The sequence below is a fragment of the Hemitrygon akajei genome, chromosome 8 (genome assembly GCF_048418815.1).
Source record: "Hemitrygon akajei chromosome 8, sHemAka1.3, whole genome shotgun sequence".
NCBI classification, from domain to species: Eukaryota; Metazoa; Chordata; class Chondrichthyes; order Myliobatiformes; family Dasyatidae; genus Hemitrygon; species Hemitrygon akajei.
Window position 1 is genome coordinate 43,498,741 of NC_133131.1, and position 20,967 is coordinate 43,519,707.

Below are 20,967 nucleotides of genomic sequence, written 5' to 3' on the forward strand. Positions count from 1 at the left end.
TTCCACTGAGTGAAGGTTTGGGAGAATCTCTATCCTCAGTGCTTCTGCTGATCTGATCACTCCTGTCCTCCCTCAGTTTCCTGGTCTACAATGGCAAGATTCCAGCACCAATCCTCCTCGCCCGGGATTTGTTCAAATGTAAGACCATAAGACATAGGAGCAGAATTAAGCCATTCAGCCCACCGAATCTGCTCTGCTGATCCTGGATCCAACTTATTCCCATACACCTGCCTTCTTGCCATACCCTTTGATACCCTGACTGATCAGGAAACTATCAACTTCCACCTTAAGTATACCCATCGACTTGGTCTCCACCCTAGTCTGCAGCAGAGTAATCCATAGATTCACTACTCTCTAGCTAAAAAAAATCCTCCTTACCTCTGTTCTAAAAGGTCACCCCTCAATTTTGAGGCTGTGCCCTCTAGTTCTGGATACCCCACCAAAGGAAACATCCTCTCCACATCCGCCCTATCTGGTCCATTCAACATTCAGTAGGTTTCAATGAGATCTCCCTGCGTTCTTCTAAATTCCCGTGAGTATGGGCCCAAAGCTGCCAAACTCTCCTCGTATGTTAACCCCTACATTACAGGAATCATCCTTGTGAACCTCTTCTGGACTACTCCAATGACAACACACCCTTTCTGAGATATGGAGTACAAAACTGTTGACAATACTCTCAAGTGCAGCCTAACTAGTGTCTTATAAAGGCTCAGCATTATCTCCTTGCTTTTATATTCTACTCCCCTTGAAATAAATGCCAACATTGCATTTGCCTTCTTTACCACAGACTCAATTGTATGTTAACCTTCTGGGAGTCTTGCATGAGGACTCCTAAGTCCCTCTGCATCTCTGATGTTTGAACCTTCTCCCCATTTAAATAATAGTCCATGTCATTGTTCCTTATACCAAAATGTACTACCATACATTTCCCAACACTGTATTCCATCTGCCCCTTTTTGCCCAATATCTAGGGCTTTGGTCTTAAATCCACTCTGAAAGCAGCAGCTTCTTAACCTCTTGTGCACGAACTCACCTCAACAATGAGCCTGACTGCAGGTGATCTATGTGAACTTGCATCTCCACAGATCCATGCGATTTCTCACATTAGACTAATGTTCTGCAAAGAACTTTTTTATTTGCTGCCTCAGCCAGAGGGTTGTTGGTTCAATTTCAACTCCAGAACAAAACATGGGCTCACACTCTAGTGCAGGGGTTCCCAACGTTTTTTATGCCATGGATCAATATTATTAAGCAAGAGGTCCATGGACCCCAGGTTGAGAACCCCTCACAATACTGAGTGAGTGCTGCACTATCAGAAGTGACACCTCTCTCATGAGAGGCGGTGCCTCTCAGATAACCAGAGGGGACTCGATAAAAAACAGTGGAATTCTTCCAGGAATCCCAGCACGTATTAACATCGCAATCCATGTGACGAGGGAAGACCACTTTCTCATTGTTTCAGTGCTCTTTATAGGATCATACCATGCCCTGTTTCCTGCATTTCCTAGGTTTCAGTGTCTATACATCACACACTTCATGACTGTGGGATGTGCTAGGATGTCAAGTGGCATCAGAACCGGACTTCAAGGCAGATGGTCCTGAGTTCAAACCCAGCCGGATCCCAACCTGGGCAGCAGCAGTATCTGTGCGGAAGAAAGGTCTGGCAATCTACTTCCGTATCTTGCCATGAAAACCCTATGGGCCCCGTGGTCAATGAGGTCACAAAGAGTCGGGCTCCAACTAAACAACAACATCAAAGGATGTCAGGAGAGCACAAGGCAGGTGTGAAAACAAGTTTATCCTTTCTTTTCTTTTGGAATAAAGGAATGAGAACAGATGGCTTACTCAGTTTCGCTCCTTCGTGCCTTATCGGGAAGCAGCAGGAACCAGCCTTCCTTCTGCTGAATCACCTGCAGCTTGTTAATGTTGAAGGCTACCTGGAGAGGAGAGAAAAGATGTCCATGAAGCCCCAGTCCACTAAACCACATGCTGGTCATTTAGGTTAGGGGCGCTGAGACTAAGTGGGTCAGCCTCCTGAAAGGTCTCCTGCGTTTTGCTTAGGCCCACAGTGCAGTGTGTGGTGGAGTTGGCCCTCTCTCTCTGATCTCCATGTTCAAACGTTCTAGGTACCGGCAATTTATGAGCAAAGTACAGTTATTTATTATCTAGTTATCGAGATACAGCTCGGAAAAGGCCCTTTCCGTCCCTCGAGCCACACGATCCAGCAATCCCCCAGTTTGATCCTAACCTAATCATCGGACAATTTGGAATGACCTGGTAATCTTTGGACCATTGTCTCTAGACAGTGAGAGGAAGCCAGAGCACACGGAGGAAATCTATGCAATCACAGGGAGAGCGTACAAACTCCTTACAGGCAGCGGCAGGAATTGAACCCGATTGCTGGTACTGTAAAGTGTTGTGCTAGCCACCAGGCTACCGTACCATCCCATATGCCACCTTGAGGTAGTGAAGGTGGAAAAGAAACTGAGTTTAGGAGAGGGTGAGAGAACTGACAGAGATGGGAGAATCTGAGAGGTGCTGGTCAGTAACAGTGGAAGCACCTGGAGGCAAACGGATTTCTCAGTCACTTTGGCAATAGTTCAGTGGGGTCAAGTGGCTCTTAGGTACTTAATGCTCTAGCTAAGAATACGCAGTGCTGCAATACACGAGGAAGATGAAGTCATCTACCCCTAGCAAAGTGGGAGGCCAGCCCAACTGAACCTAGACTGTACCGATGTAGGGAACATGGAACATAGAACAGAATGGCACAGTATGGGTCCTTCAGCCTACAATGTTGTGTCGACCTTTTAACCCACTCCACAGTCAATCTAACTCTTCCCTCCTACATAGCCCAAAACCCTCCATTTTTCTTTCATCCATCCAAGAGCCTCTTAATTGTTCAAAAGCCATAATACCATAAGATACAGAGGCAGAATTAGGCCATTCAGTCCATCGAATCTGATTCACCATCCGACCATGGCTAATTTATTTTCCCTCTCAACCCCATTATCCTGCCTTATGCCTGTAACTTATGATGTCCTTGCTAATCAAGAACCCCTGCTTTAAATGTAGCCAATGACTTGGTGTCCACAACCATCGTGGCAATGAATTCCACAGAGTCACACCCTCTGGCTAAAGAAATTTCTCCTCACATCTGTTCTAAAGGGACAACTCTCTACTGTGAGGCTCTGCCTCCGGTCCTGGACTCTCCCACTATTGGAAATATCCTCTCCATATCTTCCAGGTCTTTCAATATTTGTTATGTCCCTAATCTATCAGCCTCTACCACCAGCCACAGCATTGAGCTCCAAGAAATGAGCACAAAAAAATCTCGCCGACATTTCCCCTAAACATTCCTCCACTCACCTTAAAAGGATGACACCCTGGGAAAAAGGCACTGGCTACCCACTCTATCGTTACCTCTTAGAATTTCATATACTGTGTCTCTATCAAGCTGCCTCTTCTTCTCCTTCATTCCAAAGAGAAAAGTCCTAGCTTGCTTGGCCTTTCCTTATAAGACACATTCTCTCATCCAGGCAGCATCCTGGTAAAGGGGAGAGCCAGGTTGTGGGCTCACGCCCACATGATACAACCCGATATCTTTCAGCAATGGAACTTCGCTTGGTCAGGTCAATACATAACTTCAAAGATTTTGACACTGAACTGTCCTTTTCAATGGTCAAGACGATCACCTAGTTTTCAAAATGTTTGCCCATCACCACTTTCCCAAGGATCGTTAAGGAAAGGCAATGAATGCCTACCTTGCCAACATCCAGGCAACACATTCAGAATTATTGATACATGTTCTTTGCAGGTACATCATTGTAGAGTTGACACTTTTTCCTCTCCTCGTCATTTTAAGGACAAATTAAACACGGACATGTCTATTTTCCTCACTCATTTCAATGCAGATTTAGACATAAGAAATGCAAGCTGAATTATTCCATTTGACCCACCAAGTCTGCTCCACCATTCAAGCATGGCTAATTATTTTCAACCCCATTCTCCTACCTTCTTTCTGTAACCCTGAACCTCTTACCACCCAAGAACTTATCAGTTTCCTGTGTTAAATATTACCAACGCCTTGACCCCCACAGCCCTGCATTGGTATGAATTCCACCACCCTCTGGCTGAAGAAATTCCTCCTCATCTCAGTTTTAAAGAGACATCCCTTTATTTTGAGGCTGTGGTAGACTCCTAGACTCTCCTACTAGAACAAGAATCAGAATCAGAAACACAAGAGCTGGAAATCCTGAGCAGCACATACAAAAACTGGAGGAACTCAGCAGGTCTGGCAGCATCTATGGAGATGAATAAACAGTCAACGTTTTGGGACGAGGCCCTCCTTCAGGATTTCCGTATGTGTTAATTAGATTCAGAATCATTGAGATAAGTTGTGAAATTTGTTGTTTTGCGGCAGCAGTTCAGTCCAACCACAAAAAGCTACAATAAATTATAATAAGAAATCTATATAAAAATAAATAATTAGTGCAAAATGAGAACGCAATGGTGAGATTACGTTCCTGAGTTCATGGACATCTCAGAAATCAAAGGGCAGAGGAGAAGAAGCTGTTCCTGAGATTGTGTGTCTTCAGGCTTCTTTACCTCCTCCCTGACAGTAGTAATGAGAAGAGGGCATGTCCTGGATAGTGACAGTCCTTACGATGGATGCTTCCTTCTTAAGGCATTACCTTTTGAAGATGTCCTTGATGGTGGGGAGACTATCGTCCATGATGGAGCTGGACAAGTTTACAACCCTCTGCAGCTTCTTTCCTACCCTGTGCATGGTGCCTTCATACTAGACAATGATGCAACCAGTCAGAATGCTCGCCATGGTACATCTGTAGAAATCTGCTGGAGTATTTGGTGACATGACTAATCTCTTCAAACCCCTTATGAAAGAGAGCCCCTCTTTTGCCTTCTTCTAATTGCATCAACACATTGGGCCCAGGACAAACATTCAGAGATGTTGACACCCTGGAACTTATAGTTGCTCACCACTGCTGGCTCCCTCAGTGAGAGCAGGTGTCTGTTCTCCCAACATTCCCTTTCTGAAGTCCACCATCAATTTCTTAACCTTGTTGATGTTGAGCGTAAGGTTGTTGTTGTGATACCACTCAACCAGCCAAACTAATCTATTGGAAGCATCCTCTCTATGTGCACTCTATCCAGGCATCTTAGTAGCCGACAGATCTCCCTTTCATTCTTCTGAACGTCATCACACAGAGACATCAAACTCTCTTCATACGCCAAGCCATTAATTCCTGGGATCATCCTTGTTCCAAAAAACACACTCCAAAGAAAGACCGGGTTTCAGCCGATGTAAATCAAAACCAATTGGAAATAAGTTTTAATGTGAAACATAGATTATAAAATACTTATTAAGAATAGCATCATATATTTTCATTTTTTATTTGTGAACTTGGTCTGATCTTTCTGATTATAGTCCAGTCTGCAGTCACACACAGGGTGACCGAGCTCTTGCCGTTATAAACTCAGTGCCCATTTTATTAGGTACAACTGCACACCTGCTCATTAACGCAAATATCTAATCAGCCAATCATGTGGCAGCAACTCAATACATAACTGCATGCAGACAAGATCAAAAGGTTCCGTTGTTGTTCAGACCAGATGTCAGAATGAGGAAGAAATATGATCTAAGTGGCTTTGACCGTGGAATGATTGTTGCTGCCAGACATTGTGCTTTGAGTACCTCAGAAACTGCTGATCGCCTGGGATTTTCATTTATGATATAGAGTTTACAGGGAATGGTGTGTAAAACAAAAATAAATCCAGTGAGCGGTAATTCTGTGGGTGAAAATGTTTTGTTAAAGAGAGAACACAGAGGAGATTGACCAGACTGGTTCAAGCTACCAAGAAGGTGACAGTAACTCAAATAATCGCAGATTACAACAGTGGTGTTCAGAAGAACATCACTGAACATACAACATGTTGAACCTTGAAGTGGGTGAGCTACAGCAACTGAAGACCATGAACACACACTTAGTGGCAACTTCGTTAGGTATAGGAGGTAGTGAATGATGTGGCCACTGAATTCCTAATGCCAATTGCTGCATTAGGAATTGCCTGTACTAGTTTCATGAGTGTTTGATAATAGTTAATTTCTGTATCAGCTAAATGTTAAGGAGGACATCATTAATCTCTTCATCTCCTTTACGCACAATAGATCCATTTGTGTATCTCTGTCATTTGTTTCAGACTTACAGGTTTTCTTTATGCTAAACTTTGCACAATGTTTGCAACATTCAATTAATGTTTTAAATCCCACTTCAAGTGCTGTTTAGATAACTGCAAATATTGGATGCACTTCAGAAGTACATCTGTGGAAGTGAGGCACTTTGGTGTCGTCTGAATCATTAATACGCTGAATTAATGGAAATATTCCTGTATAATGTCATGAATCTTAGAAACATCGTTGTCAAACTAGAAGCTTTGCAGTGGCACACAGTTTTGAGAGGCAGTCCGTGAAGTGCAACGCACGGCCAATTCCCACGTAGCAAAGTTCCACAGGAGACCAAGAACAGCTGTCTTACAGAACAAAAATATTCAACACACAAGGTCCATGGAGGCAATCAAATCTATTTGGATTATGAAGTGATAATGACTGAATATCCTTAAATTTTGCATACATTATCTTCAGGAGATGAAGGCCAGCAACAGGGCATCCTTAGTGAACCAGTTGATCTTTCGCTGTCCACACTATGTTGCAGCACTTCTTCACTAACGGACTTTAGATAAAAATGGAAATACAGCTCTTCCTTGGTTGGTCTCCCAAATGATAGATGAGTTATGGTTCTATCCTATCCTAGAGGAGTGAGTCAATGGGCTGATGGTCATTGCTCTGATGGAGAGAGAGTCTCCCTGTATGGACTCTGATGTTTTCCATAGCACAACCTAGGAAGGTGCCACTAGGCAGTGCTGACACACAAGGAAATAATCCATGTAGTAAAGAACTAGTTAGAGTTATATTTCCCAGCTCTCTACACCACACTCCAGTTCAGTTAGTGGTGATAATACACCTTTAAGTTGGACTGCTAACCACCATTAGAAGTCAAAAGAGGAAGAACTGGGAACTGATTCAAAGCCACAAGAATAAAAGCTTCTTAATGCTGTACTATCATACGTTATCCAGAATAAACAAAATCTGTATGAAGTACAAACATCAACTGTGTCTCAGTGGAAGCACTTTCACCTTAGAATTTGAGCTCTAATCAGAAGCTGGAATTTATAGTCCAGAAATTAGATTTTAAGATCCAGAGGATGGAATTTATAATTCAGAGGCTAGATTTTACAAACCAGAGTTTGGACATTTTAATAGAGGGTGTAGCATATATTCAAAGGAGTGAAATTTATAAAACTGAGACCAGATTATAATGCAGGGACTGCTTTTACAATCTAGTTCATAAACACAATAATTCTGCAGATGCTGGAAATCTTTGGCAACACACACAAAATCCCAGTCAGGCAGCATCTTTTGAAGGGTCTTCCTCATCAGGAGACTAGACAGTGCAGATCAGAAATCGCTGACAATCAACACTGGTGCACCTCAAGGATGTGTGCTTAGCCCACTGCTCCACTCTCTACACCCACAACTGTGTAGCTAGGCACAGCTTAAACACCACATATCAATTTGCTAATGACACAAGTATTGTTGGCAGAGTTTCAGATGCTGATGAGGAGGCGTACAAGAGTGAGATAGATCAGCTGGGTGAATGGGGTCACTACAACAACCTTGCACTCACTATCAGTAAGACCAAGAAATTGTTTGTGGAATTCAGGAAGGGGAAATGAGGGGAATACACAGCAGTCCTCATCAAGAGATCAGGAGTGGACAGGGTGAGCAGTTTCAGGTTCCTGGGTAACAACATCTCTGAAGATTTAGTGTATCCTCTGCCCAACATATTGTTGCAATTTCAAAGAAGGCATGACAATGGCTATATTTCATTAGGAGTTTGAGGAGAATTAGGCATATCACCAAAGACTCTAGCAAATTTCTACAGGTGTACCACAGAGAGCATTCTAACTGGTTGCATCACAGCCTGGTATGGAGGGGCTACTGCAGCGAATCAGGCAAAGCTTTAGAACGTTGCAGTCAGCCAGATCTGTCATGGACACAAGCCTCCCCAGTATCAAGGAGATCTTCAAAAAGCAATGTCTCAGAAAGGTGGCATCCTTCATTTAGGACTCCCATCACACAGGACATGCCCTCTTCTCATTGCCACCATCGAGGAGGAGGTACAGGAGCCTGAAGACACATACTCAATGGTTTAAGTACAACTTCTTCCTCTCTGCCATCAGATTTCTGAATGGACAATGAACCCATGTACACTATATCACAAGTTTTTTCTTTAATTGCTCTCTTTCTACACTAATTTAATTTATTTGTTTATATATATTTCTCACTGTTATTTTTCATTATCATGTATTGCACTGTCTGCTGCTGCAAAACAACAAGTTTCACCACATATGCCAGCGATATTAAATCCGATTTTGAATCTGAGCCGATGTTTCAGGCCAAGTCCTGGTGAAGTCAACTGGTTATTCCCCTCCAACATAGGCTGCCTGACCTGCTAATTTATAATCTAGTTGGCACAGTAGTGGCAGAGAGGTACACCTCTGGAGAAATGTTCAACTTCTTCCCACTGCTACCCTTTGAAGAAGACATCAAATATCCTGCCCCACTATTTTAATGAAGAACAAGGCATTCTCAATGGTCTCCTGGCCAATAATTTATTCCTTGATTGTCAAAGCTATGTCACATTGCTTGAATGTTATCTCATTGCTGCCTGGAGGAGATGGCTGTGTTCAAATGCAGTGTCAGAACTAAAATCATCCAGTGTGACAATCCCTCCTTGAATTGCAGTTTGTGACTTTTATTCCAGATCATCAGAATATCAATATTACTGAGGGTTCTCAACACACATAGGAGGAGTAACCTCAAGCTCGAAGCCAGGTGTACCTCAAGTATTACCTACCTTTCCCAGGAAGTCATTTTTACTGACTAGGTCCCAGTCCCACACCTCCACGTACAAGGTGTTCTCAGTCACAGCATCGTCCAGGGCAAAATCAAAGACCTCATTCCAACGGGGGTAACAGGATTTTTTCACAACCTACAAAGAAAAACAAAAACTCAGTCTCAGAAGATTTCACTTGAGCAGTACCTACGTACCCAGCTACTTGCTGTTAATCAAATGGACTAAAAATGCTGTAAGTCATCAGCAAGTTCAAGAGCAGCTGAGGAGTGAATGTTTCAGGCTGACCTGAAAAATTAATGCTATTTCTTCTCTCCATAAATGTTGCTGGACCTAATGTGTTTTCCAGATGATTTCTATTTTTATTTTGGATTTCCATCATCTGCACAATTGTTTATATTATAAATGCTAAATGGCAGAGAGCACAATGAGAAATAGTGGCAATCAAACTGGTAGTTAAATCATATTATTGTGAATTATTTAAATTTTCATTTTCCTCAAGCTACAAATTCGAGGCATATAATTTTCTCCCAGTCATACTGACTTGTACATAAACACAGCAGAGAATTTGGAAAAATCATTGGGAACTTATTCAACCAGACTCCTTCAAGGCTTGGCAAACCTTAATTTTCCAGGCATTAAAAATTAGTCTCCTTAAAACTTATCTGAGGTTTTTCCACAAATAAAATGATAGAGGTATTAAAAAAAGTGTATTTTTGCCCATTTTCTCTCGTTCTTTTGTTTACTGATTTTAAAAATATTGATGCAATATAGGTATGGGTGAGAAAGGCACAAAGCCAGGAAGTCACGTCCTGGAATCTATGCACCCAGAGGACATTCCAACAGGCTTCAGCCCTTCATCTGATATGCCCCTTTAAATTATCTGACCTTTCTCTGCCAGAAGCATCACTGAAGTTTGCCACTGAGATTGTACACATACATGTACTAAAAACTGGCAACACAAATGAAATATTAGCAGTCTCCAAGCTTGGCAATGAACATGAGTGAACAGCTCATGGGACCAGTCTGGAAGCTCTTGATAACTTGTTTTAACTTTGACTTCACATGAGCATTTGCCACAACGTGTACGGTACAGGGTTGAACAGTTAAGCACTGGAGAAATAGCAGCATGATGGTCCTCAAGCATAAACTGTGTCACCACAAGAGAGAAAACAGATCACAATGGCTGCTTGGACTTACGTTTAAAACCTTTCAGTTCCATAAGCATTTTGGTCATACACAGAACACATGGAAATACTCGTCATATCAAATAACAGTGGAAATTAAAGGCGATGTAAGAATTTGCCACAACTGTGTAAGAAAGCTGTTATGCTCCCAAACATTCAGCACAATAGCAAACTTTCTTTGGTGAAGCTGTACAAACACTGCAGAAATTTCCAAAATTGTGAAATATTATAGATTTGGAATCACGAATCAGAATGAGGTGAACCTGTCAACCAGTATAACATCTCAATGAAGGACCTGTCCCAGCACAGCGCCTTTGGATCGTGTGTGGTGTGGCAAGTTTGTGTTTTAATCAAAAAGCAAATTCAATCAGTTATTAAGCACACAGAATGTCACTATTGACCTTGTCTGCAAAATCAGGTTGCCCAAGGAGATGGCAATGAGTACAAGAACAAAGGACATAAGTAACAGGACTGGAGGTAGGTCAGTCAACTCCTTAGACCATGAGACCATAAGATTTGGGAGCAGAATTAGGTCACCTGGCCCATCGAATCTGCTCTGCCATTTCTCCATAGCTGATATATGCAGTATCCCTGTCAACCCCATTCTCCTGCCTTCTCCCTGTGGCCTTTGACACCCTGACTAACCAAGAACGTATCAACCTCCACTTAAGATATACTCAATGACTTGGCCTTTACAGCCATCCAGGGCAATGAATTTCAAAGATTCACCACTCTCTGGCTAAAGAAATACCTTCACATTTCTGTTCCAAATGGCCATCCCTCTGTTCTGTGGCTGTGCTTTCTGATCCTATAGGAAGTATTTTTTCCACATCCACTCTATTTAGGCTTTCAATATTTGATATGTTGGAATGAGAACACCCCCTCCCCAATTCTTCTAAAATCCAGTGACTATAGGCCCAGAGCCACCAAATGCTCCTAATACATTAACTCTTTCATTCCTGGAACAATTTTTGTGAACCTCCTGTGCATCCTCTCCAATGCCAGTACCTCTTTTCTTAGACAAGAGGCCCAAAAATGGTCACATGGCTCCAAGCATAGTCTGACCAATGCCTTACAAAGTCTCAACATCATATCCTTGCTTTTATTTTCCAGTTGCATTCTGTTGATTGTTAAAAGCTTCCCAACCCTCTAACTTCCACTAATTGTTGCTATATTATACAACCTCCCTTTTGCTTTTATGCCAAGGCCTCATCCTCTCTTTAAAATACTGCTTCATCTTTGAGATGTACAGTGTTTATCCTGTGCCTTCCCAATTGCCCCAGAAACTCCAGGCATGGCTGTTCTGCTGTTATACCTGCCAGTGTCCCCTTCCAATCAACTTTGGCCAGCTTCTCTCTCATGCCTCTGTAAATTATCTTTGCTCCACTGATACACAAATACACTTGACTTCTCCCTCTCAAAGTGCAGGATGAATTCTATCATATTATGATCCCTATCTCCTAAGGGTTCTTTTACCTTAAGCTTCCTAATAAAATCTGGTTCATTACACCACACCCAGTCCAGAACTGCCTTTCTCCTAGTAGACCCAATCACATGCTGCTCTAAAGAGCCAACTCATAGGCATTATGTATCCTTGATAAGATCAAGACTTTTCCAAGCTTGGACTCAACACCACTGCCAACTCTCTCTCCTTCTCTTCCGCCAAGAGGACTACAACCTGGTCATGGGTTGGAGGCTTGCATGCCTCAATGACCTGGAGAGCTATGCTGGCTGAAGTGAGGTCTTTATGCTTTGGCTCTTGGTAGGGGCATGCATGCCAAACAGGTCAAAGGGTAGAGGAGAGACTAATAGTGATCCACCAGTCCTCCAGGATTGGGGGTTCAGCTCAGGGCTAACAATCCTGACTGGATAAACAAAACTGTTATGGAAACTGTAATGAAGAATCCTTCTGCATCTGAGTGTGATGGTATTCCTATGTCTCTACCTGGGACTTGCATGACTGACAGTAGTGAAAATTGAGAGGAAGCTACCAACATGATGAAGGAAACCCTGAACACCGCCAGAGATGGAGTACTTCCATTTCTGCCCTAAATGCCAGTAGTTAATGGGCAGTAAGTAAGTCTCCTTCACAACTTTTCTGACTCCTTTGTAATTAAGATGTCTGTCTATTTCCACCTTGAATCTATTCAATCGATCCCCACAGCTCTCTGTGGTAAAGAATTCCAAAAAAATCCCATTTCCCTGGGGAAAGAAGTTATACCTCAACTCAGAAATTGGAAACCCCTTAATCTGAAACTTTGCTCCCCTGGTTCTGGATACCAGATTAACCAATAGCAGAAACACCTTCTCAGCATCAGCCCTGTCCCTCTCCCTCAGAACCTGGAGACACAAGAGACGGCAAATTCTAGATTCTGGGGCAACACACATTCTGCTGCAGGAACCCAGTGGGAGGAACATCCATCCCATCATAAGGCTTCATCATTTCCATGGGAAGAAAGTTATTTTCAACACTTCGTGTCAGAACTCTGCACCAATTCCAAACTGATGCAAGGTTTTGATCCAAGACATCAACAGTTCTGTTCCTCGCACAGATGCTGTTTGACTCACTGAGTTTTTCCAGTAGACTATTTTTTTTTGTCCTTCAGAATCTTATGTCTCAACATTGACATTCCAACGAGTACAGGCCTAACGTGCTCACCCTGTCTTCATACCGCAACCCTTTTGATTCAGAAAGCAACCTAGCAAAGCTTCTCAACACTGCGTAAGAATTTCAGGTAGAGCCAGGCAGAAACACGGTGTCAGTTTACAGTTGTGCAATGATATCAGTGGCCAGAGTTCCAAAATAGAAACAAAAGTACGTGGGTGAAGATGGCATGACTAGCTGTCACAGATGTAATATGAACCATCCATGACAATATAAATGTCAGATTAAAACAGCAAGATGTTTTAATTACCAGGAAAAGGTCACATCTGCTCAGCATTCAAGTCTAAAGCCAAAGTAGGGAATCAAAACAACTTGAGTCATGTGATTTTTTTTCCACAGAGAGGAAGTTTTTATAGTAAGAAGCCAGAAAGAGGAAGTCTAGGCAGTACTGAAATTAATAAGGATAATAAGAAATTGGGTTTATGTCGTACTTAAGTGAGCACAAGCCATGGTGGGAAGCACAATGACCACACACAAAATGCTGGAGGAACTCAGCAGACCAGGCAGCATCAGTGACTTCAAGAGAATGGTTAAGTGGTCAGTGTGTTGACATGAGCACTGACATGACAATAGATTACCCAATGATGGACATGCATACATAGCTAAGTTCAGCTGAGCATAGCAATGAGTTGCACAGTGAACCTGAAAATATATTCTGCGAAGATGTTGAGTCAGGCGAAAAGTTCACCGATCTACAACAGTCAGCAAGTAAAGTCAACAGCTGACATTATTCATGGATAAACATTGATTGGCTAACACTAGTTCCAGGAATTGAAATTAGACTGGAAAGAGACGTGGATGCTTCAAGATCACTAGACATCCTGCAGTATTGGAAAGATGTGCACAGTATTACAGATAATTAGATAAGCCAGACACAATACAGTAATCATCGACCTGTCCTAAAAGTGTAGAAGAGCCAGGTGGAGGTGTGCAACAGAAGCCTGGCGAGCATGGGTAACAGGAGTGAAAGTGGGCAAGCCCTCAACTCTAAGGTGACATTGAACAAGGCAGATGATAACCAAATGTCATCTATTGAATATAGATTTAGTGAAGAAGGCAGAGGATGGTAGGATTTTACTGGATCAGATCTGTCACATGGATATGTTCAATTGAATGTAAATGAGAGCCAGCAAAATTGGATAAGCACAACTCCTACACAGATGTTGCACACAACTCCTACGTGACTCCTACTCACAGTGTGATGCTACAGTGGCAAAAACACAGGATGTTAGAGATCCTTATTAATGGATTCATGATAATGCATCAATAGTTTTAAATACTGAAGAAGATCTTTGAATATTTGAAGGAATCAGGCGAAGCACCACAAGCAAAGGTAGAAGTTAAAAAAGGAGTTTTCATGCAAAAGGAAGCGGTTACCACGATCTAAAAGTAAATGTAACAGTCATTAAAAAAAGTGGAAGTAATTGCAACGGCAAAAAAAAACCTTGAAAAGCTCACTTGGGTTATTTTTCAGAATAGCTCAGAATGGTTCGTGATTTTTGTTAGATCCTATGACAATACTGAGTCTATTTCATCAGATATGGAAGAAAGGTCCAGGGTCTAGACTGGACTGATTGAGTAGGTGTAGCATCCAGAGAGATGTCAAGTATCCTGACAGACTCTGGGGGGAGGGGCGGGTGAGCGACGGAGAGGGGGAGGAGATGGAGATGGAGTGAGTCGGAGAGAGGGAGATAGAGAGATGGAGACAGAGATAGAGATAGGCATTGAGATAGCAATAGAGATGGGGAGATAGGAAGAGAGAGAAAGACGAATGCTGCAAACCTGAGTGAATGAAGGTCACACATTCAACACCTAGTCAGTATCAATGTGAGAACTCAGCTATCCACTTTACAGACCTATAAACAGTTGTACTACTCTGGAGAAGAAAGGAAGCAGATAGGAATGCCCTGGAAACTGACATACTGTGAAACAGAGAGTCTGATCCATTGCAAATGTGCAGGCATTCTTACAACGTAGAACTGATGGTTGAGGTAAAGGTGGAATGGCACAAGTGACTATCTGAAGGGGTTAAACCAACACTAACTTGTATGGATACGAACTGGACTTACAGCTGAAAGAACTAACCAACAACTGGACAGCACGCAAAGAAGTGTATAAAATGGTGCTTTATGATGGGATGGATATTCGCTTCCAGGGCTAGGGGGCCTCTTCTTCATTGGCAAGCTTGGCTTTCAAATCACAGCAGCTGGCACTTCTAGAGATCAAAGGGTTGTTTTTGAATAAGACAAACTTTCTACTAGTATTCTTTGTTTAGCTGCTGGTTGTATACGGGAGCCAGTCTTCAGCGTAAATGGCGAGCAATAATCAGTTTGACGTTGAAAGGGCAGCTTTGCAAACAGATGCACTGTCTATAGAAAGCAGGATGTTGGGTCACTGCGGCTGGACTGACATCTCAAGAGGTGCAGAATAAGCGAATGGATACGTTAGTCGGGCGTCTTTCAAACAGACAAGCTAGCTTAGTTATTTAGTTCAAGGAAGCTTGCACACCAGATGAGTAATATCACTTAGCATATCAAATGTGTTAATAAGTTGGAAGGTTTGTGTACCCACAGCATTAATTGTGGGTAACTGGGAACCCTGTTTCCAAGCAGCCTTTAGACCGTTTGTATAAAAAGGGTATCTGAGGAACTATCATATACATGTGAAGTCACCCAAGTGGCAAAGCAACAAGTAGGGAGCAGTTCAGGCTTTTTAGTAAAGGTTAAAGACCATCAAGAAGAATGACAGACACACAAGGTGAACTAGAATCCATTCCTCTGTCTTTGATTTCTGCAACAGACAATTCATTTGTCTGCACTGTTGTCTTTTAAGTTTATAGAAATTGTACCTGTGTTTTGGAAATATATTGTGTTTTAGAAATGATTTCTAATTTGGAAGTATTTTATAAGATATAAACCTTCTGTGAGCTTTAAATGTGTTTGAAGAATGTTGTCTGGATTTAAACATGTATCACTGAAAATAAATAAATTGCGTTTTAAACTACTTTGTTAGCTTGAAGTATCTTCTCCTTAGTGAGGACGGGGACACACTAATCGAATAGTGGGCATTGGCAACTAAACTTGCCACAAAGAATAAACAGGGAAGTAAACTAGTCTTTGAAGACTGGATTGTGGACAGTGAAGATTGCAGACTCAGGGCAATGTTAAGTGTCTTTACACAAATGGAATTGGCTAATGAGACCTTCCAAAAGAATACATTTGATTTGTGTTGTAAGAGGACTGTGGGTGACATGTTTTGGGTCCTATTCTATAACAGGACATGCTACTGCAGAATTAAGCTCATGGCTTGTCTGAAGAAATATGAGAAATATCCTCAGTTCTTTTGCATTTCAATAATATTATAAAGCACAAACCTCATTCATAATATCATTCAGCATCAGCTGAGTATTGTCACTGAAAAAACAGGCATTGCAAAGGTGTTGAAATTTAACAATGAAACGGATAGAAAACATTCCACAACAGGCTAGAATTTAGCTGAATTACTAATTACTAATGCATAGATGGCACAGAATGTGATTGAGTTTAATGGGATTATATTATAGTCAACCCAACAGTCCAGGGGATTTAGAGAAGCAAATTTGTATTCAGATCGCAAACTGTTGTAAGAAACATAAGGTTGTGATAGTAGGTGATGTTAACTTTCCATATATTGACTAGGACTTCCATACTTAAAAGGGCTGGATGAGAAAGAATTTGTCAAATGTGTTCAGGAAAGTTTCCTTAATCAGTACCACTTGCTGAGAGTAGATCTCCTTTTAGAGAATGAGACAGGGCAGGTGACTGAAGTTTGTGTAGGGGAAACACTTTGCATCTAATGATCACAATGCTATTAGTATCAAGGTAATTATGGAAAAGGATAGGTCTGGATTGAGATTCTAAATTGGAGAAAGGCCAATTTTGATGGTATCAGAAAGGATCTGGCAGGTGTGAATTGGGACGGGTTGTTTTCTGGCAAAGGAGTATTTGGTAAGTGGGAGGTCTTCAAAAGTGAAATTTTGAGAGTACAGAATAAAAGTAAAGATAACAGGTTTAGGGAACACTAGACAACCAGGTGACCTGTTGGGGCACCCTTTGAGAGAAAGGTAGTGCAGTCTGATGTGATGTGCTTTGGAAATTAACGAAGGAAAACTCAGTTTATTAAAGAAGAAAGACGTGTAGCAAGGCAAATATAGCTCCTCCTCGTTTAATGAAGGACACTTCTGTTGGCAACAATTCTGGTTGATCTGCCACCCTTGTGCCTCTCGTTGTCATTCTGGAGACGTGCAGTCCTGTCATCCGCTGTCTCTTCATCTCTTCTGCTGTTTGTTGTTTGTCTCTGATCTTGGAGACGTGCATTTCTCTGCTCCTTTGTCTCTTCCGCTCTCCTCCTTCTGTGCCTGTTTTTGTCATTCTGGAGACGTGCAGCCTTTTTATCCCCCGTCTCTTCATCTCTTCTGCTGTTTGTTCTTTGTCTCTGATCCTGGAGTCGTGTGGCCCTGGCCTCATCCGATTCTTGTTCTCTCCCTCTCCTTGCTGCTTCCCGATGACTTTGGCGTCATTTCTTAACCATAATGTCCCCCTTCTCATTCCACGCGGCATAATGAGGCTGACCATATTTTTTTACCTTAATGCTGGATAGAAGATATGAAGCAGTAACACCAAAGCCTCCAGGATGCTGATTATTCTTGATGATGTGGTTGGTGCTCTCCTAAATGGACGTGATCTAGTCACCACTGTCCTTTGACTGCAGCAAAGGGTTTGATGGGTGTCTCGAAGTACATCATTACAATTGGATTTAATTATCTCTTATTGATGGGTGGCAGTTTGATCTGTGCCAATCCTGCACAAGCTGATGGTGATTAGCGGAACATGACCACTCGAAATAGAGCTGCCCGGCCCTTTTGCTCCGGTTGGTGTGGCTCCTGTGAGCATCGTGAGGCGCTGCTGAGGCTGGCCGTGCGCAAGTGTCGTGGTGTCGCCTCGCGGTTTCCATTAAAAGCTGGAATCGGCTCAGGTTGTGGAAAGCGGGGCCTGTTGATTGACGGGTGAGCAATATTATACCAACATATGACCCTGAACTTTGCCTGCATTCTGTAAGTTAGTGCATTTTAAGGCGATTTAGCCAAAAAAAGTGCCGCTGTAATGCACCGTTTGCGCTACTTGGTGGTCACAGACAAACAGAGCATGAGCGTTTTAGTCGTACATAGATTGGTTTTCAAGACATACTGAAGTCTTGGTTAAGAAAAAAAAGGAGGTGCATAGCAGTTATTGGCAGGCAGGAACAAATGAAGTATTTGAGGAGAATAAGAAATGAAAGACAATACTTAAAAAGGAAATCAGGAGGTCTAAAGGAAGACATGAGGTTGCCCTAGCAAACCAAGGTGAAGGAGAATCCTAAGGGGTTTTACAGAGATATTAAGAGCAAAAGGATAGCAAGGGACAAAATTGGTCCTCTTCAAGATCAGAGTGGTAATTGTTATGAACCCCATAATTGGGTCACTTACCAGCAAAGATAGAGAGGTCCGCTGAAGTCTGATGGTACCATTTTTAAACATTTTTATTTATAAAGGGGCACAAAAGTAAGGTTAATACAAACATTCAGATAATATACATCGTCAATACTCAATCTAAAGCGTGGGTATAGTAATAATCAACAATTCGAAGTAACTCTATCGTTTGTCTAGGGGTAAAACTATTGTCCGATGGAAATATAAAAAGTCTCGCCAGTTCATGAAGGCTTTTAGCCGTTTGAGGGACCGCAGGGTGTTCACGGGTTGGAGAGAGAAAATAAACTTGCCAGCTTGTTGGACTCAAATCGTGGAATCGGGAACGTGAGTTCCCCGTTGTCAGTTCGGAATCCTTTTCGGGGTTATTAGCCACTCGATTCCCTAGCTAGGGGAACCAAATCACGCGTGGCTCCCGAACAGCTTCCCGTCCTTACGGGAGCGATGAGCGATGGTGTCTCCGTCTGGTGCGTCGCTGGAGTACCGCCTCCTGCAGTCTCCATTTTATCATGGCTGGCAGATTTGTAAATGTCAATCAAGGTAGGGTGATACAATCCCCACCCCACATTGCCCGAGGGTGTCCATGTCCCTGATAGCTGGCACATACTATAGAGTTGCAATTCACACAGGTGCCCCTAAGAACAATGGTCAAATCCGTTGCATTGTCTCTCATTTCCTGGGTCCAAGACCCGTATTAATAGCGATCTTGCAATTCTCCGGAAGGAGGGGGCTGGTCCCGCACCCTTCGGCCCCTCAGAGCTGTGGTACATTCATAACATAATAAATACGTGGAGCCAAATGAGATGGAGGAAACTTTAATTGGATTTTTTGCACCTGTATTTATTTACTTAGGAGATGGACACAGATTGCAACAGCGGGATTATAAACTCTATATAGATTACCAAGGAAGAGGTGTTTGATATCTTGAGGCAACTTAGGATAGATAAATCCCCTGGGCCCGACAAGATGTTCCAGAAATTGCTGGAGCCCTAGCAGAGATATTTGAAACATCCTTAGCCACCGGTGAAGTTCCTGAGGATTGGAGGATAGCTAATGTTCTGTTCTTTAAGAATAGCCAGCAAATCATAGGCTGGTGAGTCTGACATCAGTAGTGGGAAAGTTATTGGACTGTATTCTAATGGACCAGATACATAAGCATTTGGATAGACAGGGACTGATTAGGGATAGTTAACATGGCTTCATGCGCAGTAAATCCTGTCTAACCAATCTTATAGAGTTTTTCAAGTTGACAAAGGAAAGGCTGTGGATGTTGTCTACATGGACTTTAGCAATGCCTTTGACAAGGTCAAAGATGAGGTAGTATATTGGATTAGACATTAGGTTTGAGGAAGAAGCCAGAGAGTGGTAGTAGATGGTTGCTTCTCCGATGGGAGGCCTGTAACTGTGACTAATGGTGCACTGCAGAGATCAGTGTTGGGCCCATTGTTGTTTGTCATCTATATCAATGATCTGGATGATAGTGCGGTAAACTGGATCAGCAAATTTACAGATGACACCAAGACAGGGGGTGTAGTGAACAGCGAGGAAGACTATCAAAGCTTGCAGCAGGATCTGGACTACCTGGAAAAATGGGCTGGAAAATGGCAAAAGGAATTAAATGCAGATGAGTCTGAGATGCTGCACTTTGGGAGGACTAACCTTGGCAGGTCTTACTCAGTGAGTGTTAGGGCACTGAACAGAGTGGAAGAACTGAGGTATCTGGAAACACAGCTCCATAATTCTTTGAAAGTGGTGTCAAGAAACTATTTTATGTAGATAGGGTTGTAAAGAAAGCTTTTGGCATACTGGTCTTCATAAATCAATGTACTGAGCACAGCAGTTCAGATGTCATGTTGAAATTTGTTTATGACGTCGGTGAAACCTAATTTGGGGTATTGTGTGCCGTTTTGGTCGACTACCTAGAGGAAAGATAGGATTGAAAGAGTATAGAGAAAATTTATAAAGATGTTGTCAGGACTTTAAGGCCTGAGTTATAGGGAAAGGTTGAATAGGTTAGGACCTTATTCCATAGAACATAGAAGATTGAGGGGAGATTTGACAGAGGCTACAGAACGATGAGGGATATAGGTAGGATTAATGCAAACAGGCTTTTTCCACTTAGGTTGGGTGACACTACAACTAGAGGTCACGGGTTAAGGGTGAAAAGTGAAACGTTTAAGGGGAACATGAGGGAGAACTTCTTCGTTCAGAAGGGTGCTGAGAGTGTGGAATAAGCTGCCAGTACTGGTGGTGGATGTAGGGTCGAATTCAACGTTTAAGAGAAATCTGGATAGGTACACGGATGGGAGGGGTATGGAGGGCCACGGTCCGAGTGCAGGTCAATGGGATGGCAGGTTAATGGTTCAGCACAGACTAGATGGGACAAAGGGCCTGTTTCTGTGCTGTAGTGCTCTATGACTCTATAAACAGTAGCAGACAGTGACAGTGGCAATTTTGACAGAGAAATATTTCAAACAATTTGATGGAGTTTACATGTCAGGATCACTTGGCGTATTTGAAATATGAGGCAGGAAGTGTATCTTGCTAAAATGGCACTAATCTTGCAGACTATTAGCACTGTTGTATTTACACATGCCTTCCGGTCGGTTGGTGGAGGCT

The 20,967-nt window shown here is 42.4% G+C and overlaps 1 protein-coding gene across 2 annotated transcripts in view; it reads right to left on the reverse strand.

Annotated features, from left to right (window-relative positions):
• The window catches only part of rasa4 (RAS p21 protein activator 4), a 264,778-nt gene that overhangs the window by 78,304 nt on the left and 165,507 nt on the right, over window positions 1-20,967 (reverse strand). For both annotated transcript variants that reach the window (XM_073053736.1, XM_073053737.1), the window contains 2 exons: window positions 8,993-9,131; window positions 1,846-1,933 (listed from right to left, as the gene is read on the reverse strand). In XM_073053736.1, coding sequence (XP_072909837.1) covers window positions 1,846-1,933; window positions 8,993-9,131 — 227 coding nt within the window. The remainder of the gene's footprint in view (window positions 1-1,845; window positions 1,934-8,992; window positions 9,132-20,967) is intronic.